At 39.1% G+C, this 24,798-nt stretch overlaps 1 protein-coding gene across 4 annotated transcripts in view; it reads right to left on the minus strand.

Annotated features, from left to right (window-relative positions):
* Nucleotides 1-24,798, minus strand: part of CBFB (core-binding factor subunit beta) — a 41,421-nt gene that overhangs the window by 14,716 nt on the left and 1,907 nt on the right. For all 4 annotated transcript variants that reach the window (XM_014060085.2, XM_087728590.1, XM_014060075.2 and 1 more), the window contains exons 2-3: nt 22,011-22,097; nt 17,252-17,368 (exon numbers count right to left, since the gene is read on the minus strand). In XM_014060085.2, the coding sequence (XP_013915560.2) occupies nt 17,252-17,368; nt 22,011-22,097 (204 nt within the window). The remainder of the gene's footprint in view (nt 1-17,251; nt 17,369-22,010; nt 22,098-24,798) is intronic.

Raw genomic sequence — 24,798 nt, forward strand, 5'->3', positions numbered from 1 at the left:
TTCCCCTTTCAAGCTGAATCTACTAGTAGGAGCTTCTGTCTTCAATGATAAGATTTCAGTGGAGAGTCCTCAACTTACAACCACAACTGAACCCAAAATTTATGTTGCTAAGCGAAACACTTGTTAAGTGAAGTTTTCCCCATTTTACGACCTTTTTTGCCACAGTTGTTAAGTGAATCGCTGCAGCTTTTAAATTAGTAACATGGTTGTTAAATGAATCTGGCTTCTCCATTGATTTCGCTTGTCAGTAGGTTGCAAAAGACTCCAGGACACTGCAACAGTCATAAATATGAGTCAGCTGCCAAGTGTCCAAATTTTGATCATGTGACCATAGGGATGCTACAATGGTTGTGTGAAAAAAAGAAGTCATAAGTCACTTTTTTCAACTGTTGTAAGTCTAGGACAGGGGTGTTAAACTCAAGGCCCATGGGCCAGATTTGGCCTGTGAAGTGCTTAGATCTGGCCTGCAGGCCCACCCTGGAAACAGCAAAGAACTGGGCCGTAGTGCCTCTGCCAGCGAAAATGGAGCCTGAATGGGCCACATGTGGCTTCCCCGAGCTCCGTTTTTCCTGGCAGAGGGCTGCAGAAGGCCGTTGCTGCAGAAAACGGATCGATGACTGACAGTGAACTGGCCACGAACCTCCCCCCCCCCCAGATCAAACACAACCCTGAAGCAGCCCACAATGAAACCAAGTTTGACACAACCTGGTCTAGGACTACATGCACAGTTTTCCAAAAATGCCTCTCTCCAGACAGAGGTTATTAAAGAAAATTGAAGATGATGCTATAAGAACTACTTTTACGCTCAATATCAGTAAGACTTTTTTTAAGGGGATGGGGTGGAGAAAGGGAAAAAATGAGCAACAAGATGATAATGCTTCCAAGACAACAGGGTCTTTTTAAAGCAGGAGTGTCAAAATCATCAATGTTTTGACTCTGAAATGACTGTTTTGAGTGTCCTGAGCTGAGAACAAAACACTTGGAGCTCTGGAGTTTTGTCCTCGCTAGGGAATAAAATGAGGCATTCGCTTTTTGCTTTTCCTTTCAAAATCTTTCAAGATGAAAAATCTTAAGAGTGCATTAGCCTATAAAGCACCAGATACAGCTTTCATCCACTTCTTCTTGTCAGAAACTCTTTGATGAGAATTGGAGGTGAAGGAGAATCCGTTAAAAGTTTTAAGAGGCCATTTGAGACTGTGGGGGAGGTGGGGAGAGAAAAACCATTGGTAATTTGACAGGTAAATTTATCCTGCTGGTTTACGGTAAATTGTTTATGATAGGAAAGTTATTCGTGAGTAAGCAGTGCAGTGATGCCTCATGAATTGGTAGGTTGTTTTTTTTAAAGTGAAGACTGCCAAATGTAAATTGTGCAATCACAATGTCCATTTAGAAAGAAAGAATATGGGGAAAACAGGAGTGTGCAAAACCTGTGAGAAATGAGTGTGTTGATCATTCTGCTCCAGCCCCAGAACTTGGTCGATTCAAGCAGTTTTGTTCTGAGTGTTCTGGTGACAGAAAAAAAAAAAACCACTAGCAAGCAATTTTGATTCAAACAAATATACTGCCACCCTCACTTGTATTTTGAGTGTTCTGCTTCGACACTGGAGCAAAACATTGGATCTGTTAAAAGGGCTGCTCTAAGCTCAAACATTTCTTTCCTATTTCATACACACACTACCAGAGAAGTCTATTTCTGCCATTATGTTTTTGTAGGTTGTCTTAAAATGAATCTGTCACATTCCCCATACCCCCACCACCCCATACTCAGTTCAATGGACATTTGTACAATAAAGCTGTAATTACCTCATTTTATCACTTTATTATTGCTTGACTCTTCTGCTGTAGCACTTTTAAAAGTATTTATCTTGCTAATTTTTTTCTAATTTTGGAGATGTACATTTACAGATGGTTCTCGCTTAAAAACAGGTTGCTTAATGATCACTGGAAGTTCCAACAAACACCCCCCCCAAAAAAGGTCACTTTTGACTACATTGAAAGTTACAATTATTCTACCCCCTTGCAGTCATATGATCGCATTTCTGCTGCTTGGCAAGTGGCTTGTACTTATGTTGGATTGCAGGGTCCTGCCATCTTGTGACTGGAACTTGCAAAGGTTTTGCCCAGTTTCCGGCACTTTTTGCTGGTTTCTGGCAAAAAAGTTTCCCATTTGGGAGAATGGATTTGCTTAACAATCCACATGTTCCAGTTAACAACTCCAGTAATCACTTTATGACTATTGTAAAAAATGGTTATTATGTTGTCAGGCCACATGGTGAGCTGCTTTAGTGACTGCAATTCTTGGCTCAATTTTGTTCATGATTAAAATGAGGGCTTACCTCATTGTACTTCCACACAACTTTTGTGATTGCATGATGAAAACCAATGCTGCAAAAGACTTACCTGAAGTTGCTTTTGCTCAAAACAAATGACTTTTCCCCTATTTCATGGACATTCCACCCATGTCTATAAGCCAGGACACTCAGTACTAATAACCATTACCTGTAGTACTTTTTACCTATTTTGTGGGATTTAAACTATTAAATGAGTGTTTCTCACTTTTCAATATATTCCATGCTGGCAAGCTGAATTACAATTAAAAAAAGGCCCACAAGTATGCTTGGTACTCCAGCAGTTGGGCATTGTACATTATTTATTTACCAAATTCATATGTCACCAATTTCACTGAGCTCAGGAAGTGTTAAAGCAATGTTTCAGCATGTGCAGCACTCTAAACAATACAACAATCCCACACAAATATAAAACTTCAAACAATCAAACTATCAGCAACAAATCAGAGAACACCTATAGAATAATGTAACAAGCACAGTAACACTTACTATAATCAGATACAAATAATCTCTATTACACAATCAGATGACGGTTACACTACATCCTGCATCTTTTCAGTTTACACGGTAGCAACAGCAGACAATATTCAACTCCTAAATGCCTCTAGGATAATTACGTTTCCGACATTTTCCAGAAACCACCACAGCAGGGGCATATTTAATACCCAAATGGAAGCTGTTCCATAATGCTGGTGATATTTGGCTCCCTCCCTGCTGTAATCTTAAATTTATTTTAGAATAGGGCCTCTGAATCTTGCAGTTTGTCATTTTTAAAAAAAATTCCCTTCCAACTGAAACATTTTCCAATGTACAGGCAAGTCCTGTAAGCTCTTATGTTCTGACATTTTTTTAAATGAATATTCCTCCCTGTTAGAGAAAGAAGCCTAAGTCTACAGCTTGGAAGAAACTGCTACTATTGCTAAAGCCGTTTGACCACATTTCCTTTTTAAAGATAAAACTGGTTTCCTCTTCATTTCTAGCTCTATTTGAGTTTTATAGCTGTCACATCCTCTTGACAGTCAAGTTCCGACTTTCAAAACAAACTAGTAACCAAGTAAAATTGCCTAAATGGAGTCCAGAGTCTTCTGAATGATTTGAACACTTTAGCTAGGAGTCTTGATCAAGGAACATGCTGCTTGCTGCTTTTCACTCATGCCACCTGCAAGTGGCACCATGAAACAAGTAAGATGCCTCTATTTACAGAGTTGCTACATTACGCCCAAATAACGACATTTGTTTTCTTCTCTCCTGCATTGCTTGAATCCTGAGATCCTAGTGGAGGAGATACTAAACAAACCTACATCAGTTGGAAGGATTTCCAAGGACAAATTGCTCATGTCTGATAGCTCAGAATTCTGAAGAACTCTGATTAAGGCTATATATAAACAATGCCTGCTATTTTACAACAAAGTAAAGTAGCAGCCGGAGTGTTATCTCATGAAAATTAATCTTGGGGACACTATTAACTCTACCCTGTATACAGAAATAATGTTTATATTTCAAGTTGTATGTTTTGAAAGCAATACTTATTATACACATTTTTTAAAAGGATACATTTTTCGGTTCCACCACAAAACCGCGATGCCCTTATCCGCGACGACATAAGTGCGGAGGCAAATCCGCGGGGTCCGAAGTGCTAAGAAAAAAACGACCCTACCGCCGCGACAACAGCGCGGTGACAGAAGGGCGTTCTACATGCTTTGTTCTTTGCCTCCAAAGGCAGCCCTCCTCCTCCAGCTGACAGCGGCCCTGCTCGAGCCCCCCGCGGGCTTCCTGCTGTCCCCCGTGGCTGTGCTGGACCCTTCCTGCAGGCTGCTGCCGCCGCTGTCAACTGGAAGAGGAGGGCTACCTTTGGAGGCAAAGAACGAAGCATGTAGAACGCTCTTCTGTCACCGCGCTGTTGTCCCCGCAGTGATGACGCGCAGTGATGACGTCGCGACTTTAGTGACGCGATTTAATCTCTGCTATTTTGCGTAGCGCGGTTTTGTCGTGCCACGACATTTTTCTAGTAAAATACAAAGAAACTTCAAACAAGAAACTGCTTAAAATGAGCTTAATACGTACATAAAATCTGAAATTCAATTTTAGGCTGCAGACTACTGTTGCACTTTTACTCAAGATTTACAAGGAAGGTGCCACTTGCCTTACTTTAGGTTAACTCTATGAATCTTTAGAATAACAAATGCATGCAAACTGAAGAGCTGGGATAGAAATCTGAGACAAGGGCTTGCAGAATCTTCTCTGTTTTTCTTCCCAGGTAATAGGGAGCTAGAATGAGCCTGGCATTCAAATATGCAATAGCTGATCATTTTCTAGTATTCAAATTGTTAAGAGAGCAAGCTATTTTAGCTTTGAGATGACATTAAAAAAAACCTTATCAATTTGTTTTCCACCATGAATGCAAACGTACATATAATAGTACAGACTCTCATTTTAGACATACAAGACTAATATAGGCAACTATTCAGTGGTATAGAAATGGGACTCTTTACAAAAGCATACAATACAATACAATAGCAGAGTTAGAAGGGACCTTGGAGGTCTTCTAGTCCAACCCCCTGCCTAGGCAGGAAACCAAATGGCTATCCAACATCTTCTTAAAGACTTCCAGTGTTGGGGTATTCACAACTTCTGGAGACAAGCTGTTCCACTGATTAATTGTTCTGTCAGGAAATTTCTCCTCAGTTCTAGGTTCCTTCTCTCCTTGATTAGTTTCCATCCATTGCTTCTTGTCCTGCCCTCAGGTGCTTTAGAGAATAGCTTGACTCCCTCTTCTTTTCTTCTTCTTTGTGGCAATCCCTGATATATTGGAACACTGCTATCATGTCTCCCCTAGTCCTTCTTTTCATTAAACTAGACATACCCAGTTCCTGCAACTGTTCTTCATATGTTTTAGTCTCCAGTCCCCTAATCATATTTGTTGCTCTTCTCTGCACTCTTTCTAGAGTCTCCACATCTTTTTTATATCGTGGCAACCAAAACTGGATGCAGTATTCCAAGCATGGCCTTACCAAGGCATCTTGAAAAAAACATTGTTACTCAATACCTGATAGTAAGCAGTTGATAGTGATGGTTAGAAGCTTATACATTTAATCTCACCGGCTCAGGGTTGACTCAGCCTTCCATCCTTCTGAGGTGGGTAAAATGAGGACCCGAATTGTTGTTGGGGGCAATATGCTGACTCTGTAAACCGCTTAGAGAGGGCTGAAAGCCCTATGAAGTGGTATATAAGTCTAACTGCTATTGCTATTGCTATTTATGAAAACATTATGAATTTCAGAAGCTTTAACTCCAACAGTGATTTTAACAAAATCCGAGAATGTGAAATATATCTTTATTGATACTCCTAATTTATGGTGAAGCATATTTTAGTGTCTCAAGAGCATCCCAATGTTTTTCAGACTTCATCTGTCTCTCTTTGAGCTGCCCACCACCAATGGATTCTCAATTCCCGTGACACTCTATCAACTGCATTTTATGTTATGATGTTCACACACAAATGTACATGAAAAGAACATTTACATTCTGATATCCAATTTAGTACTTGGCCCAGTATTACTAAGCAACTATTAATAATGTAAGCTTCTATAGAAAGCCAATTGGGAGTGTATATATTTATATTCTAAAGTTGTCAAAAATCTTTTCTTCTTCTTCTTCTTTCTAAAAAACCAACTGAATCATTTCTAACACAACTGAATGCATGTAATTCACCAATCACCAGCCGTCAGTTAGTGAGTCAGCATAGTCAGTGTCACCCCATGGAAACTGTAAAACAGTAAGAACTAACCCCTGCACTGGAATTCGTTTTCAGTCATATTCCGAGCAACTAGGACTAACATACATTCTCACAAAATACACTCAGGTGAGTCACTGCTCAAATATCATCATATACAACTTGTCTTATTCACAGAACACAGTTAACAGCCTGTCTGCTTATTAGCTATGGCAATGAACCCTGAAGGTTGAACTCAACTGACTCTGAATCATCTTACTAACTAGACAAATGAAATGGCATTCTAAATGTTGTAGTTTTACTCAGCACCATTCATAGAGCAAAATAGTGTTGCATCGGCAACAAAGAATGGCTTGTTTTTATCAGCTTTGCTGAAAACTTTGCTGCAGTCTGACAAACAGACTTAGAAGAAATCTTTCAAAGCGCTGACAAGCACTCTTTGTGATAACAAAGAGCAACATTAGGAAAACTAAATAATGCTCATCATTATAATTACAGCAGCAGCAGCAGTGTTAATGATAATATATTCGAAGTCTACCTAAAAGTCACACCCTGAAATCTTGGCCAAGCAAGAGCACATTGGATCACTTTGATTTGTGACAGGCCAAGCAGTGTTCTCTACTATTTACATCACAAACATTCCAAGCAAAACTCCACATCAATTATTCACAAGGGCAACTTGCCACCACTGTTTTAAAACGGAGAGAGACAACCTTCTAAACCCTTCCCAGGTCTCTAATTACAAGTACTCCTTTCTAAAGCTGTCTAGATTTTAAAATATAAAGGCTGCAATTGAGATGATAAAATACCTAAAAGAATAGGGTGCTAATGACTGTGGTCCTGTTCGTTGACCTACAAGCAGTAAAAAGTAGCTCTGAAATGCACTTTTTAGAAGATTTCAAGCAGTTGAACATACAAATAGTCCCTGACTTACAACGGTTCATTTAGTGACCATTCGAAGTTAGAATGGCACTGAAAAAAGTGACATGACCGTTTTTCACACTTACAACTTTTGCAGCATCCCCATGGTCACAAGATTTACATTCAGTGCTTGACTACTGGTTCATATTTATGATGGTCGCAGTGTCCTATGATCATCTTTCGCAACCTTCTGACAAGCAAAATCAGATTCAATTACTAATCATGTTACTGATTGAACAACTGCAATGATTCACATAAACAAATGTGGCAAGGAGCATCGTAAAATGGGACAAAACTCACTCACTTAATACATTTCTTACCTAGCAACATACATTCTGGGGTCACTTGTGGTCTCAAGTCAAGAACTATCCAAATTAAAAGGAGCCAAATGTACAAAAAATTAGAGTGTGTGAATATATCCATCATAGGAAACAAAATTGTCTAACTTGACTTCCTGTCTCCCATGGCGACTGCCTGACCAGTCCAATACAGTAGGACTGGCACTCCAGTTTCCATCCAAGAAACCATGAAGGACATGGAGCTTTCATTATGCTCTTTTTCTCCCCCCACCCCAATTACTTGCATATGGATTATTCTTTATACTATTTATGTTGTTTGTATTTTTTGTCATGGATTGCACCAGTGAGGCTAAAACCAATTTCGTTGTATACATGATGTACAATGACAATAAAGGCTACACTACTACTACACTACTCTTGTCTCTTAACTCAGCATGAAAACATAAGAACTATATGCCTTGGTAAGACCACACTTGGACTACTGCATTCAGTTTTGGTCACCATGATGTAGAAAAGATGTGGAGACTCTAGAAAGAGTGCAGAGAAGAGCAACAAAGATGATTAGGGGAGTGGAGGCTAAAACATATGAAGAATAGTTGCAGGAACTGGGTATGTCTAGTTTAATGAAAAGAAGGACTAGGGAAGACATGATAGCAGTGTTTCAATATCTCAGGGGTTGCCACAAAGAAGAGGGAGTCAAACTATTCTCCAAGGCACCTGAGGGTGGAACAAGAAGCAATAGGTGGAAACTAATCAAGGAGAGAAGCAACTTAGAACTAAGGAGAAATTTCCTGATAGTTAGAACAATTAACCAGTGGAACCACTTGCCTCCAGAAGTTGTGAAAGCCCCAACACTGGAAGGCTTTAAGAAGATGTTGGATAGCCATTTGTCTGAAATGGTATAGGGTTTCCTGCCTAGGAAGGGGATTGGACTAGAAGACCTCCAAGGTCCCTTCCAACTCTGCTATTGTATTGTATTATATTGCTAGTTGAGTAATACCTACCTTGTCCATAACCTGGTTGCTTGCAAGGTGGAAACCCAGAACAATAAATTAGGTACAATTTACGCCTAATATTTTCCATAATACTTGGCTTTCAGAGGAATGTTTCTCACCATGTGAACCACAATAATTTGCAGCACCTACTAGTGTCTTTCTCCATGAATCTAGCTAAGTGCTTTTTAAGGTCCCTGGCATAAGCTGTGTAAAGAGGAAAGGGAACTGCTCAACAAACTGCACGAATTCAAGTCTCTTATATCCCAGTTGGTAATACAGGTAGACCTCGACTTACAACCACAATTCAGCCCAAAATTTCTGTTGTTAAGTAAGATGTTTGGCCCATTTTACATTTCTTGCCACGGTGGTTAAGTGAATCACTGCAGTTGTTAAGTAAGTAACATAGTTGCTAAGTGAATCTGCCTTTGCTCATCAGAAGGTGGCAAAAGTGACCCTGGGATATTGCAACCATCATCAATAGGAACCAGTTGCCAAACATCTGAATTGTGATCACATGGCCACGGGGATGCTGCAAAGATCGAACTGTGAAAAATGGTCATGTCACTTTATTCAGTGCCACTGTAACTATGAACGGTCACTAAATGAACACAAGGAAAGTTGTGACTCTTGTTTCTCTGCAAAGTATTCTCCCAAATATTGTACTTTTTAAAATGTGTGTGTAAAACTGATGGAAGGAGGCTGAAAATTGAGGGTGTAGCATTATGCTAATCTTCACAGCAAATTATTACAATATGGAAATCAGCAAAGAAACATCAGTTTCTATGAATGGTTTAACACAGAAATATAATTAAACCCTATTAAAATTACTTCCTTTATCTGTAAATTAATGGGACTCTATAACCCAATGAGATGAGGAGGATGGTGGTGGTGGAAATGAATGAATAAAAGTCTACAAATGAATTGCAGCGTTTTCCCTTAAGCACTTATTCATGGTAAGACCACCGTGATTGCCAGCTGGCATTCTGCCATACATCTGGACAACAAACCTCACAGGAATAACCAATATACTGCTCAGCTTTGGAACAATGTCACTCAAGTGACAGCAATTTACAAGAAGCAAAAGACTAACTTTTATTCTATGGTCTGAAGAGGCAGCAGATGGGATCCTGTCTTGTCATTTGGAGGAGGATTGTTTACGAAGTCAGCAAGGCTTAAAAAACAATTAAGATGAAGTTATTGCAATGTGAGCTCGAAGACCGTTTTCCTAGCTAGAGGAATGGGGGACCGGGAATGGCAACAGGTGATGAAGCCACTGACATTTTCCTCACCTCTCTTTTTCTTTCGGCATTCCAAACAGAAGAAACAGACTGCTCTTGCTGAATTAATACCTCTTCCCGCTGGGATGAAATTAGGAAAGACCAAGTACAGCTATTAGACTACAATTGCCTAGTCATTTTGGATTATGTTACTCAATTTCCCTCTAAGCGCACAAGAGGCTTCCAACAATAGTATTAAATCTCAACAGAGCTGTGCAATAACCCAGTTCAATGGGGGGGAAAGTGCTTCAGAATGTGTCGAGAATAAAAGCAGCACCTGTCTCTGATTCATTGCAGCAGCCACATCTGTTTCCAGGTTTGTGCAGTTGCTGCTAGGAGGTTTTCCCGCAGTAGCCACCCCCTCATGGAAACGGTGCAGCTGCTTTAATGAGTCACATATATAGATGCTACATCTGTGCTCCTACAGTCTGAAGCACGTATTCCGATCCAAAGCATACGGAAGCCTAATCACAAAATCGCTCATCACGGAGTTTGGATGCAAACATATGTAGATGTAAACTTGCTAAACTCTGTTTATTTATCTAGCTTTCCCAGACCCCATATGGACTGAACAGAACAGAAGCTAGATAAAACTCAAACCTTCTAAAACACTGGAAGAGTTTTAGAGGATGATCAGAGGTGGGATTCGGCTGGTTCGGTCTGGTTCACCCAAACTGGTAGTGGAAATCATGGGTGGGCCTGCTCCCCCCATGCCATCCTATTTAGGTATGTTTTTGAGAATGGGCACATGCACGGAAGGCTCATGTGCGAGCAAAGCACATGCACAGAAGGCTGGGTGCATGCGTGGAAGGGGCAAAGTGAGTGGGCAGGCAGCGAACCAGTGGGAACAAAATGTGAAACCCACCACTGACCATTCTTTGGGAAGAACATCAAGCCCAGAAGAACCCTGCAAAACAGGAGTTTCGGCTCACTCTCTCCACACCTCAATCCTGAAAGGGAAAACTTGGCACAGTGCCTAAAGTCCCAACTCTTAGAAATAGTCCTGAATCTCATGATCACCAGTAGTGAAAAGTTGCTGAGCTATTAAGGAGAATCGGGACTGATCCTATTGCAGTTGTAGGACTCGTCCCAGAATTTGACCCGCTGCCCAGTCTAACTGTGCACCCACTCTCCATTTTAATACAATACAATAGCAGAGTTGGAAGGGACCTTGGAGGTCTTCTAGTCCAACCCCCTATACCATTTCAGACAAATGGCTATCCAACATCTTCTTAAAGACTTCCAGTGTTGGGGCATTCACAACTTCTGGAGGCAAGTTGTTCCACTGATTAATTGTTCTAGCTGTCGGGAAATTTCTCCTCAGTTCTAAGCTGCTTCTCTCCTTGATTAGTTTCCACCCATTGCTTCTTGTTCTGCCCTCAAGTGCCTTGGAGAATAGTTTGACTCCCTCTTCTTTGTGGCAGCCTCTGAGATATTGGAACACTGCTATCGTGTCTCCCCTAATCCTTCTTTTCATTAAACTAGACATACCCATTAAACTAGACATCCTGCAGCCGTTCTTCATGTTTTAGCCTCCAGTCCCCTAATCATCTTTGTTGCGCTTCTCTGCACTTTTTCTAGAGTCTCCACATTTTCCAAAAACAGAAGTGATCTAATGTCCTTTGCCGATACTTCAAGGGTGCTAGTTTGGTCCCATGAATTGGTCACATGAGTGAGCCAAAGAAGCCTTATGCCATACAAATAATCTCTACTTTCCAGAGAGGTTGATCACAGCTTAGAGTAACTCCTGCTTTCTGAATACAGGTAGTTCTTGACTTACACCCATTCGTTACAATGACACTGAAAAAGGGACTTATGAACATTTTTCACACTTACAACCACTGCAGCATCCCCATGGTCATGTGATCAAAATTCAGATGCTTGGCAACTGACTTCTATTTATGACGGTTGTAGCATCCTGGAGTTATGGGATTCCCCCCCCCCTTTTGCAACCTTTTGATAAGCAAGGTACATGGGGAAGCCAGATTCATTTCCCAATTGTGTTCCTAACTTAACAACTGCTGTGACTTACTTAGCAACTGTGGCAAGAAAGGCTGCAAAATGGCATCAAGCTCACTTAAAACTTAGCTTAGCAACAGAAATTTGGGGTTCAATTGTGGTCATATGTTAGGGACTACCTGCAGCAGGCACTACTCATATTACTAAAAATCATATAAACCTTATATGCTGGCTGAGGAATTCTGGAAGTTGGAAGTCCACAAATAATAAAGTTGCCAAGTGTCTATAGAGATTCTCAGTCATCCAAGTCCTGGTTGTCCCAAAGGTGCTTTTTTCAAGTGGCAATTGGATTTTCTGTTTTTTCTTTGAGGATGTTTCGCTTCTCATCTAAGAAACTTCTTCAACTTTGACTGGATGGTGGGGAATGGAAGGAAGAATGGAAATCCAATCAGAACTGAAGGAGCTTCTTGGATGAGAAGCAAAACGTCATCAGAAAAAACCAGAAAGTCCAGTTGCCTCCTAAAAAAGCACCTTTTGGATAAAATTAAGTTTGGAGACCCCTGAAATAAATAGCAGAACCCTAGGAGATGAACATTTATAGCTTTCTTGCAGGCTTTTATCCAATAGAATTGTTCTCTCTTTCAAAAGTTGTTATTTTACTCAAATGTAACAAGCAGTTACGTACAAGATGGTAATTTTACAGGATAAACTGTAAAAAGTAAAAGAAAATATTGATGTTTTAATGCAGTTGCTGTCCTAGTCACCTTCCTCATCAGCTATTTCCCTTTTAGCACAGACAACCTGCCACAGGAAGCCGATCAGTTACTCTTGATGTTATCTTTGATACCTGAGCACTTAGCCAAACTATGGCTGGATCATATTATACAAAGTAAAGCTTCAGGCCGTGATGAGTCAGAAGAAAAACAATTATTTATTTCATGTTCATGTATTTTCATGTGTTGTACTTATCAACAGACATTTTAGTGAATCTACTTCAATTCCCACCATCTAGTCATGTAGAAGTTTCACCACTTAAAATATCTCAGGCAACAGTTCAGTCGCTGCAACTGTTTTCACCAAAAGTGGATGAGGAACTGCTGGATCGAAGGTTTCATTACAGAGAGATACTTGAAGTATTTCCTGCATTCTTATTTTATGATAAATACTTGGAATATGTCAATTGTGCATCTACAATTGCAAGCTAATTTTCTAATTAAAAAGGAATTGTATTTTGAGGCACTCAGGTGGACATTGTAAAGCTGTATACATAAATTCTACATATAGGACAAGATTAACTATTCAAGCACAAAGTGCTTTAATGTGCCACTTTTATTAAAATGAACAATTCAATTCATTAGACTATGTGTCAAGTTTAGAAACTCTGCAGCATAGAACTAAATTATATGTGTGTGTGTGTGTGTGTGTGTGTGTGTGTGTATGCTGGTCTTGTTGTATTCGGGTCTTTTCCCGTGTAAGATTGAGATTGCCTTGGCAATGTTTCGACAAGATCCCACTCACCATCTTCAGGCTGGTGTTTTTGGCTTCGTGCTTGTGCGAGTAAGCGTGGTCGGAGCTGTCGGCCGAACAATCTACAAACATCAACTTCATCTACCAATCAGGATGCAACTACACAGCCAATCAACCTACTTACAGCAACAAAGCCAGCACTCCACACACACACCAAGATTTATAGAAAGACGACAGCTCTGACCACACCTTACTCGCAAAAGCACGAAGCCAAAAACACTAGCTTGAAGATGGCGAGTGGGACCTCGCCAAAACATTGCCAAGACAATCTCAATTTTACATGGGAAAAGACCCGAATACAACAAAACCAGTGTGTGTGTGTGTGTGTGTGTGTGTGTGTGTGTGTGTATGTGATGTATGTGTGTATGTTTCTGTCTGGATGGTCTCTTATGACGAGGCGATGGACAGAGAATGGAAGCAGTGAACTTCCTCCCATATTTGGGCATACCAAGGGTTGTGACTTTAAATATATATATTTAAGCAATTATTCTAGCATGAAGAACAGTAAAGATGTAACTGATTGTGATATACATATATATATATATGTATGTATGTATGTATGCATGCATGTATATGTATATGTATATGTATGTATGTATGTGTGTGTATATATATATATATAAACACTGGGTAAGGTAACTTTTGAGTATTCCATTGTCAGATAGTAAAAGAAATATACTATGAAAGAAACATAAAGGAACCAGCAGGGGACATATTTAATGTTCTATGAGTTTAGGACAGTGGTCCCCAACCCCCGGTCCGCGGACCGGTGCCGGGCTGTGGAGTACCTGGCACCGGGCCGCGGAAGCCAGGTGTTCGCTGTCCCAGGCGGCCCCGCTGCGGGGAAACGGAAGCCCCGAGAACAAAACAGGTGTCAACGCAGAGAACGGGAGCCTCGCAGAAACAGCCCTTCGGGCGCTTCCTCTGCAGTCGGAAGCTTCAGCGGCCAAGGCGGCTCCGCTTGAAGAGGCTCTTCGAAGCTTTTTCCGGCGCTGAGAGGAGGGCTAACCCGCCCTCCCTAGCCAGGGCTCCGGCTTCGCCACATGCGATGCTCGGCGCATCCCCCGCTGCTGCATGGCCTGCGAACCCCGGCAGCTCCGCTTTCGCAGCGAAAGCGACAAGGCACCTGCCGAGCGGCCCCAGCCCAGTTGGCAGCGGGCATACGGTCCCAGCCCAGCCAGCCTCATCGCAGCGAGGGGCTCTTGGGGAAGCCGCCTTGCTCGCCCCCCGACCGGCTAATTTGCAGGGCGAGGCTTCCCCGGATGCAGTCCCGGCGACTTCCCTTCGGCTCGTCGGAGCTGCCCCGCGGCCAAGAAGTAGCCAGGAGGGCGGCCGCGGCTCCCCTGGGCGAGGCCTGACCGTGTCTCGGGAGGCGCCCACGCAAGCACGGCTCAGCCGGCAGCCGGGTGGGCCTCCGGAAGCACCGGCGTTCCTCTTCAGTGGGATCGCCGAGAGGCCGAGGGCAGAGCCGCTCCCTTCCTCCCCATGGAGCCCACTGTGGGGAGGGGGCGAGGAGGGAACCGCCACCCGTCCCGGCAGGTGGGGGTGGCGGTTCACCGGGGAGACGATCCGGAGGTAAGCATGGCTGACGACCACGCCCGCCCACCCACCTCCTTGCGGGCCACTTTGGCCTCGGCGTGCCGGAACTTGGACACCCTGAACAGGCTCATGCACCTTTCCCCGCACCTCTGAAGGACGCCGACCAATGACCGCCCTCTGGGCTAGTGCCCAGAACCGCTTTGCGGGAGCCCTGTGGGCGGAGGGGGTGGGCAGGCAGGGGCGCAGGGTCACGAACAATGCCCCCCCACCCCTGCGCGCGCTCAGCGGGCCACGATAAAATTATCAAAGGCTGACTGGTCCGCGGCGATAAAAAGGTTGGGGACCACTGGTTTAGGAGAGCCATAATTACTATACTGTTTTTATAAAACCTGCTGATAGCCACTATTAATTTAAACAAATAACAACTTAAGGTCCGTTGGAAATCACATAAACCAGAGATAAATATCAAAAGGGCAATTATATTGCAATGCATGTTTTTAGCTGCTTTCTTCTTCCACAAAGTAAACAATATTGTATAAATAATAATAACAAAATCTAAACTAACAGATATGGCACTATGATTGTCCCAATATATTTATGAAGAATAATAAAACTTAATATTTCATTACAGGACTTTGTCAAACTTTGGAAGAAAAGTAATAATCAGAGGTTCTTTGTAGTTTACTCTCTTCTGTTCAGATTAAAACAAAGTAAAAAAAAAATCCCACAACAAATTAAGTGAATATACTGAAAATGAAAAAGGGCAATTGTAAAGTAAGTTCAATTACAGTATGTTTACAAGCAATGTATCTCCAAACTTTAACACTGTCAATTTAAAAGCTTATTTCAAAAGTGGTACTCTTAAGAAGATTAGTGTTTGTAAAGAAAACTTTTATTTAACAAAATGTTCTTAAAAGTATTAATTACAATCACAAAGATGAGCATAGTAACTTCCAAAAGTACACAAGGATTTCTCACCAATACAATCCATAATATGCACAGTTTAGCTCTAGAATCCTAAAAATGCAATCCACCACCAAACCAAAGCCTGCTTGTTGTGCTTTGAATTTGGGGCTAAAAAATTAAGGGGCGGTTGTTTTCCACGTAAAAGTTCAAACCAAATTGAATATACCAGGCAATATATGGAAGTAAAAGTGATTGTATTTTAGAGTTCTTCTGTTATTAGTTCACAATTTCTATTTGCCCCTATAGTATTTTGGTTCCCTGACAGCGAGAGACCCAAATTATGGAAAGCAGCATGAAAATAGCAACATGAGGCTCTATTGGGTTTTGGGGCACTGAGAAGGACTGCAGAGAAAAGCCAGCAAACTTAACTTATGTGCGTTTGTGACAAATTAAACATCGTGACAAATATGTCACTGAATGACACCACCACCCCACCTAAGTTTTTTTTTAATGACCAATAATTATACTTCTCTAGAAGTGAAGTTAAAATGGGAAGCTTGAAGAAAAAGGAACACATTTTTAAACTGGAATGGTGTGCAAAAACATTCAGATCTGTACCAACAATTCAAGTGCATTTATAAGAACAGACCATTTCCAGAATACAAGGGAAAGGCTGAATGCTAAATGGTGGAACACTGTGCAAAAGAAAACAGCAGTTTTTGTTCTAATGTAATTCCTTTTAGAAGTCTATGTATATTCAGATTACTGTAAGAGCTTTCTTCTGATTTTTAAAAAAAGGATTGATAAAACAGAGCAATACACAGGTATTAAAGAAGCGCACACACGTCTGGAGAATTATAAGCAAATTTATCTTTTACATTACTCAATAATGAAGAACAATAATTTATTTTGTTCTTATATTAAGTTGAAAGGAGCTCACCCTTGGTACAGTTAATCAAATACATTCTGTGCAGATTTTATCTACTGTAACCACACTAAGCATTTCGACAGGCAAAACATAGTAATGGTAGGCAAAACGAGACCAATGCAATTTTGGGGTTCTAAAAATACATATGGAATTTCAAATTCAGGGTGGCATTATTTTCACTGGCTACTTTTGAAAGAAAAACAAATACAATTATCTGTGTTTTCTAATATGTACCCTTTTCTACAAGGATTTCCTATGTCTATGGAGATGAATTGCCATATGTTAAGCTGATTATCAACTGAAATCATTTGAATGCTGAATTGGAATCTAACCGTTCTGAATGCTGTCAGAAATACTCTTACAAACACATCATTGCTATCTGTTGACATCTCTGCATGCCATGTATATTTCAGTGTTCAGGAAAAGGAGTGTTACACAGGGTTATAGAGTTCTTTTGCAGTTCTTAAAGATAATATTGTGTATACAAATTTTAAACAAGGTCTCATAATGGAAAAAAAGTATCGAAAGGCCACTGGAGATAACACACTCCTAACAAGCAGAAAAAATATTCTTTATAAACAGATACAAATTTATCTACAGAACTGTTACTGAAACAGTAATGTGGGGCTTCAGAACATTTTGTAGACAGCATAGACAATTTGCTGGAAAACAGCAGCATTTCAGGCAACTAGTCTCCATAAAATTGGATATGTGTAAAGACATAGCACATTCATTCCACATAATGCTTTAAAGTTTTGGGGTTTTAAAACCTCTGGAAGACAGATCTTGAGGATTGCCTTCTATCCCTTTTGTCCTTACCTTGCCTCCCTCTCTTTCAAAGTCAACGTATTCTCGGGTTGGTGTTTGCCGCTGCTCCCCCTGCCAGCTGGCCGGAAAAAACTGGAGAGACAGATTGGTTCCTGTGGCCACAAAAGCCTTTTAGAAAAATCAATACAAACAGGATCAGGGAGCAAGGCATTACATAAATTATGCAAGCACTCATTTATTTTTACATCAGTCTTATGTCGTAAAGCTGAACTGCGTTGAGAATACTCAAAAGTCCAAAATATGCACTCATCATTTTTCTTAAGTACTAAGTCACAAACATCTGATTTCATTTTGACAATATTTGCTACAGGTTGCTGGAGAAATAAGATACTTATATGGAATCAATACTTTTATTATAAATTGTTTTTGGAGACGTTAAAATTCAAAGTACGGTCTGAAACTCCTGCGTGACTTTTTAGCACTCAAGATATAAGATACATTTTCCTGCTGTTGGTAATTTTATAAAAAAGCACTTTCAGTTTTAGTTAGATTTACCCCTTTGAATTATATGGGGAGCTGTACAGTACATCAAGCAGAAGGTTGAGCATTCTTTACTAAAACTTCTGTCAATTTCAAATTCTTTCCATCAGTCACACAAATAGAGGAACACAAGACTGATGTGTATTGCACAAACTGACTAGAGGAACTCCCAACAGCAGGAAGGAAAATGAACACAGATATTGAAAGTAACATTTTCATTAAAACATTAGTTCCAAATATGCTGCCGAAAATATTAATTAACTCCTTTCTATTAAAGTCAAGAATTTGTATATGTAGGCACAGCTCTAGGCATTTCTTCAAAAACTGAAAGCCAGGATCAAAGCAAACTATATGCCAAAGGAAACCAAGCAAACACAAATAGTCTCAATATGCATATAGTGGTGTTTTAGGAATCAGTTCGAGAATAAAACAGACTTTGTAAGAGAGTAAAGCATTTGCCAGAATAACTCTTCTAACAGCAAAGTCAGGTAATTGTGCTATCTATCTTAAATCGATAGGATTCCAGGACATAAGAAAACAAATCAGTAGCCTCCCTTGAGATTCAATACTTCCTTAAGGGGTTCTTTAGGTATTAATATCATAGAGAGGATGAGAAGAAAAATAGAAATCCCATTCATATTTTTTCCAAAATATACTGAATATTGCACATGCAAAAACCAGAAAGCTAGAAATAATGCTACATCATTGAAATTTACCATTAAGTCAGATCTCCTCCCCTTTGTGTTTTTTTAAAAGATTTGTTTCCAATTTGAATTCTATTTTTCATTTTTGAATTTCTGGACACATAGGAGCAAGGGTGAAAAGAACCAGAAATAAGTCAGTTTGTGTTTGCTGCAGTAAAAGACAAAGCTGAATGTAATTAAGCCATGCACTACAGAAGTATGTCTATGCTCAGATGAATATAGAAATGATGGGGGATTTAACCAAAGTCCTTGCATTAGGAAAAGGCAGCACTTTGGTGGCCAGGGGCTACAAGTAATGGGGTGGGAAATGGGAAACTTATGGAGGAGATTCAGGATAACTGGGTATGAAATAAACAAACAGTGGGTATGAAATAAATAGACTACGTTGTCATTAATGTGGAAAGTTCTGCAAGGGACCTGAACCTGGGGAATGTATAACATATTTCCTAGAGCTCATAAACTTTACATGTAATTCTCCCATGCTTTAAACTGTATGGTAATTAAGTGATAATGTCCAAAGCTAGTTTAAAGTTCCAAGCCTGAACTTTTGGCATTATGTAATATGGTACATGAAGGAGAAGAAAAAGGGTCACAGACAGTACAAGCCTCATGGTTTAGCTAGAAATGGGAAATTCTTTTTTATTCCCCCTGGAACTGGAATTTTCTACTTAGGGCTGACTTTATACCACATTTTTTTGTTATAGGTGCATAGTGACAGAATCAAAACACAGATTAGAGAACCTCACTGTGTTGAGAAGACTACATTTGTAAGACATGTGGAATAAAGATGCATCTCCTTATGATCTCTGTTAAAAATGGAGGAAGGGCACGAGTGAAATAATGCCTCAGAAATAATATTCAAATTTGTCTGCAGTACAGTTGCGAAGTGAGTTCTTGCAACTTACAAAGGTTGTCAGAGGGTTCTTTGATATTAATTTTTTAGACACAAGGTTTACAGTAAACAAACTATCTTTATTACCAATTTTGCAGTAAAAGCACGTGAATCAGCTGCTAAATAAATATGAGCAACCACATACGGTCCTGAAATGTGTCCGTAAAATAAATTAAAATATTCAGCAACCATTCAGCCAGATGGCATTCTTCCAGATTATCTTATCAAAGCAGTTGTTGTCTTAGAACTCTGTAACAACTTTAAGAGGCTTAAAATTGGAGAGTGTGACTGGTGGGAAAGATATCATTGACACAGGAACAAATCAGTCCTTTCTATTAGTAACAAACATAATAAAGTAATTGTTGGGAACTTGTCTTTTTGTGCAAGTAAGTTTTGAAAAACTACTTGCATTCAAACTCAGTTCAATTAAAAGAATTCAAACAGTATACCATAAAAATTTCTTGACAATGGACAGTCTTCTTAGGTACTTCATATGATACAATGCGTGCAATTAAACAGATTTCATTCTGATATATTTGACTAATTCTTACACTCTCATAAAATTCTAAGTACTGTATCTTGTTTGCTTTAACAGTTGAACACAATCTATCATCCTTCTTACTTTTTAAAGTCTATACTTTATACAAGTATAGAGAAGCAAAGTAAACAATGTAAAGTCTGAGAATATGTATGAATGCTGCTGCATACTTGTTATACCGCTTATTCTGGAACTAAAGGAAACTATGGATCCAAATGAGAAATCTATACACTTTGGGCCAACTCTTAACATACTGTTCTAATAGTAGTAGTTTCTAACAATATTCAAAATCTAAACTACAATTAGATTAACTACAGTTTGTCAGGTTCTGCTGAAACAGGATGAGTTAATTTAAAAAAAAATCATACAGCTCTTCTTTAAGTTTGGATCTTGATAATAGTGAGTTTAGTGAATAAACTTCAGGCTCTGTCATATGCCATGCTTTATTATAATAAATAAAGTGTAGACTGCATTCAACTAATTAATTCAGGACAAATATTACTGTACAGAGCATGTAAATCCATGATCTGTAGAAGGTAACCTTATTGCTATATAAGATAGACCTTGTGAAGAGGCCAATGTATAATGGAAAAAATATTGTTAAACAAACAAGTCCCATGCTACTTACTGAATAACAACTCAGCAAATGTTAGTTTAATTATGACTCTTGTGAAAGATAAAAGCTTCCATAGGGTATATGCTATCAGGATGTTCAAGGGTTCACTTACAAGTATCTATGTCAGCCTTCAACATAAAATATACGATTATCCTCATTGCTGTTTTAAAAGTTACACCTGAAGGTCACAATGGATACAAAAAATCCATGTAACTAAATATTACACATCATGTTACTATATAATAGATCACAATTAAGAAGCAGAAACTAAAATCAAGCCATGAATTCCATGCAGTTCTTTCAAACAATCAACATGTCTAATTACATGGCTGAATAATGTACTTTTTAGCATCCAAAGTCCTTAGCCTTGAGAAATCTTTCCTGTAACCAAGCTCTTAGAAGTGTTCCAAGTTTTTAAAATAACTTTAAAAAAATAACTAGGTACAGAAACTATGGTAGCATTCTGTTCTCACCCACATTTAGCTACCCCTTTCCATGAAAATAATACCTCCCCGGATAATAAATCCAATTGGGCTTTTGAGCACACACGCTAAAATAAACCCTCCCCCAAAATAAGCCCTCCCTGAAAATATTGCAACGCAGCAGTAGCCATGAGGTGACCATGCTCGCTGCCTCCTGCACCTCAAAAATAATAAGACCTCCCTGAAAATAAGGCCCAGCACTTATTTCAGGGGGTCAAAAGAAAATAAGACAAGGTTTTGTCTTATTTTCAGGGAAACACGGTACATATTTTGTTAGTGTAAATAAATATAGATTATAGTTTGAATTTATCTCTTTGAAAGCCCCTTCTCAGTCCTTTCTGCCTAGCAATAGTTAGTGATGAGAGTTTTTCCTCCTAGAATGTTATCAGTGTTTTTGATGGCACATGAACTTTTATTTAGTTTAGGCTTCTTATACAATTTTTACTGTATTGTAATTGAACCTAGACAGAGATTCAAGCTTTCTTTTTAACTGTTAAAAACTGCCAATTAAGCACATACTTTTCTAAACCACCTCAAATGCTTAGAGTTATACCATTAAACTATGAGTAAACAGATAAACAGTAACATCATGCCTTGCTGAAATAAATGAATGACACAGAAGGAAAAAAAAATGCAAATGGCCATTTTTTTCTAGTTTATGTGAATTGGAAGGAAAATTGAAGGATATTTTTTTAACTGTTTTATATGTAACAACTATTATAAAAAACTCTAAGAGATAACATGTTGATTAAGTTGGTTCTATATAGTATGCAGTTTAAATTATAAATTTGGATTTAATTAGTTTACATTCTGTATTATTTCAAATAAGATTTAGTTATCTAATCTGTATCTTAATTCCCTCACATTGTGCAGCAAGCAGATAGGCATAGGGAGAGAGAAAGACCAATGCTAACAGATGAGAACTAACGTAAGAAAGGGGCTAGATTCCTAAAAATCGTGCAGTTTGTCCCGAGTCACCAAGCAGTTCAGATTGAAGACACAAATACCTTAAATAAAAATATAAATACATAAACTTACTATCTCAGATCGTCCATCCCGGCATGCATTCTGAAACCTGGCTTGTCTTTCCTCATGTGGTCTATCCCTGAAGCCAGTATATTTAATCTGCAAAGAACAGGAGCTAAATCAAAAATTGAATCATGCTTGTTTTACAGTACCAATGAAGAGATAAGGACAAGCCTGCAGAGATGATGGTTAGAATGTGAATATTACTTTTGTAGAAGCCAAGCAAGGACAATTCTCTGAAATATCGTTACAGTATGCCACTACCCATTACCAACCTTAAATTTATATACATATACATATGCATACACACACACACACAAACATATATACACAAAATTCTAGCCATCTTCGTAGGAAGATCATAAGGCATAAACATAACTGACAGCAGAACATGAAGAGATATATTAAACTTTTTTTTTGTGAATCAGTCTATTAAAATATCCTTTGCAGTAACCTAACAGATGATAGATTACTGATATATATATATATATATATATATATATATATATATATATATATATATATATATATATATATATATATATATATATATATATCAGTAATCATATATATATATATATCAGTAATCATATATATATATATATATATGATTAGTGCAAATGCACATCCACATAAAGGTTAGATTGCAATAATATGCGACTTGAGCTGCATGTGGTGTCTAAGGCAAAGGGAATATTCCATGTGTCTCTCATTCAACTGAGGACAGCAAGGAAGAAAGTGAGAAGGCCCATCTCCAGTAGCAGAAATAAAGAACACAAAGGAAACTGAACTTCTGTTTTAATGGTGCTGGTAGGATGTGAGGCAATAAATACCAGAGATGAGTGGGATGCTCAGAATAGAAAATGAAAAAAGAGAAACAGGAGCTGCATGGGTGTATAAAATAAGGAATATACTAGAGAAAAATGTGTCCATAAGGAAGTTGGGAGATATTCACAACATGACACCTTTAGATATAGTGTAGGAAAGTTCCCACTATAATTTTTGTTGTTACAAATGTTAAAATAGCATCCAGCTCTCTTGTGCTAGAAAATGAATTTTTACTAATTCTAATTAATTTAAATTTGACAACTTCGGCATTTGATATTTTTTACTGACGCTTTGCATATTTAAGGTATAGGAATAAAAATTTCTGGAATATGTGGTTCTTACTAGTGCAGATTACCTCAATTATATATATGGTCATCTTCAACTGAGTTTAATCTGGGATAAATATGAGTTGTCTGGGTCATATACAGACAGCAAATACTACAGAGTTTTCTCTTACTTAATATCAATAAACACCAAAGTTATATTTAAAAAGTGGTTAGATGTATACCAGGGCATAATTAGTGGATGCTTTTTATCTTTCTTCAGGAATCATTATCCATCCTTTGAATGATACAAAAGGATGGCAAAAGCATAATTTGCTGTGCTAATATCAGAAATGCAATCAAAACATGGGTGCTTAACTCTTATTCTTTGCATTCAACCATAGCTCTTTAGTACATATAATATCAAGACAATTAAGGTGGATTTTAGGCCACTCTTCCATTGTGGGTTGCTACAATCATATTCATTTAAATTATAATTATAAACCCATTTAGAATCCAATGAAACTCAATGAAAACAGCAGAGCTTGCTTTCAAATTAACATTTGTAGAAGTGTACTATTACCATCTTATAGTCTCATCAATTATACTGAGTTATAACTAAGCTGATTGTAAAGCATATCTTTTTTTCAACATCATTATCCATGAAAAGTAATCAGTACAGAAGACAAAGGTAGATATTCTTCAACTTTCCAACTAATCAACAGCAATGCAATTTTTTTAATGGAATGGGGGAGGGGAGAAGTAATTTTTTCTTTCTGTACAGAGCCCTGCAGATCAGTTGTGTGTACAAAACAGGAACAGGAAGAAGCTTCACATCCCTAAATTCAGTAAGGACCCCCTTTAATCCCCCCCCTTGAGGCTCATGCTATCAAGTAACTGTAACTTTAAGAATTCTCCTGCATGAGGGCAGGGAGGAAAGTGGGGTTACTTCCAAGTAAAAATACTTGGAAATGGGGCTGAAATCTTATACATGATGGATTTAATTTCAGTTTAATTTAAACCTTCCCCAACTTCAGAAACTTCCGTAGGGCACCAAATACCATCATCTGCAGGCTGCACAGGATTGGCTAGACTGATTGGGGATGATGGGAACTGAAGTGGTACACATCTGGAGGGCATCAATTCCCTGGAGTAAAAATGACTGAGACAGTCTGTAACTTCTGAGAGATGATTGTGGGGCTTTCTTCCTGCACAGATACAGGATGACAACCTGTTCATTCAAAAGCACCCAAAGCTTTCTCAACTGAAGAAAAGTAGGATAAAAATACTTTTTAAAAAATCAAGATAGGTAAATACCTGCACACAGCTTTGAATCCAGCAAAAGGTAAAGGAAGACCAAATGCTTCCTTTCCTTAGTTCATTTCCAGCAGGGTAGCCATTATTAGCTCTTTTCCAGCAACAGAAAAAAAGCATGCTCCTGCACTTCATAGACCAACCGCTTTATTATCTGACAGAGTGGAACTGCGATCCACAAGGACCTAAACTGATGACCATGGCAGGATGGGGCCTGACACTCGATTTCCTTCTTTACACAACTTCAGTTGGACAGCTGCCTGCCTGGGGAGGGAGGCTTGGGGGAAGAGAGGGGGCTTTCCAGTCTCTGGGACTGATGTAGTCGGATGTGAGTGCCTCCAAAGGCATGACATTCTCCTGCCATTCTCTGCACATGGCTCATGTAGCTGTGCCAG

The sequence above is a fragment of the Thamnophis sirtalis genome, unplaced genomic scaffold, assembly GCF_051295495.1.
Source record: "Thamnophis sirtalis isolate CommonGarterSnake01/CBP01778 unplaced genomic scaffold, rThaSir2_p1.2 scaffold_14, whole genome shotgun sequence".
Classification (NCBI taxonomy): Eukaryota; Metazoa; Chordata; class Lepidosauria; order Squamata; family Natricidae; genus Thamnophis; species Thamnophis sirtalis.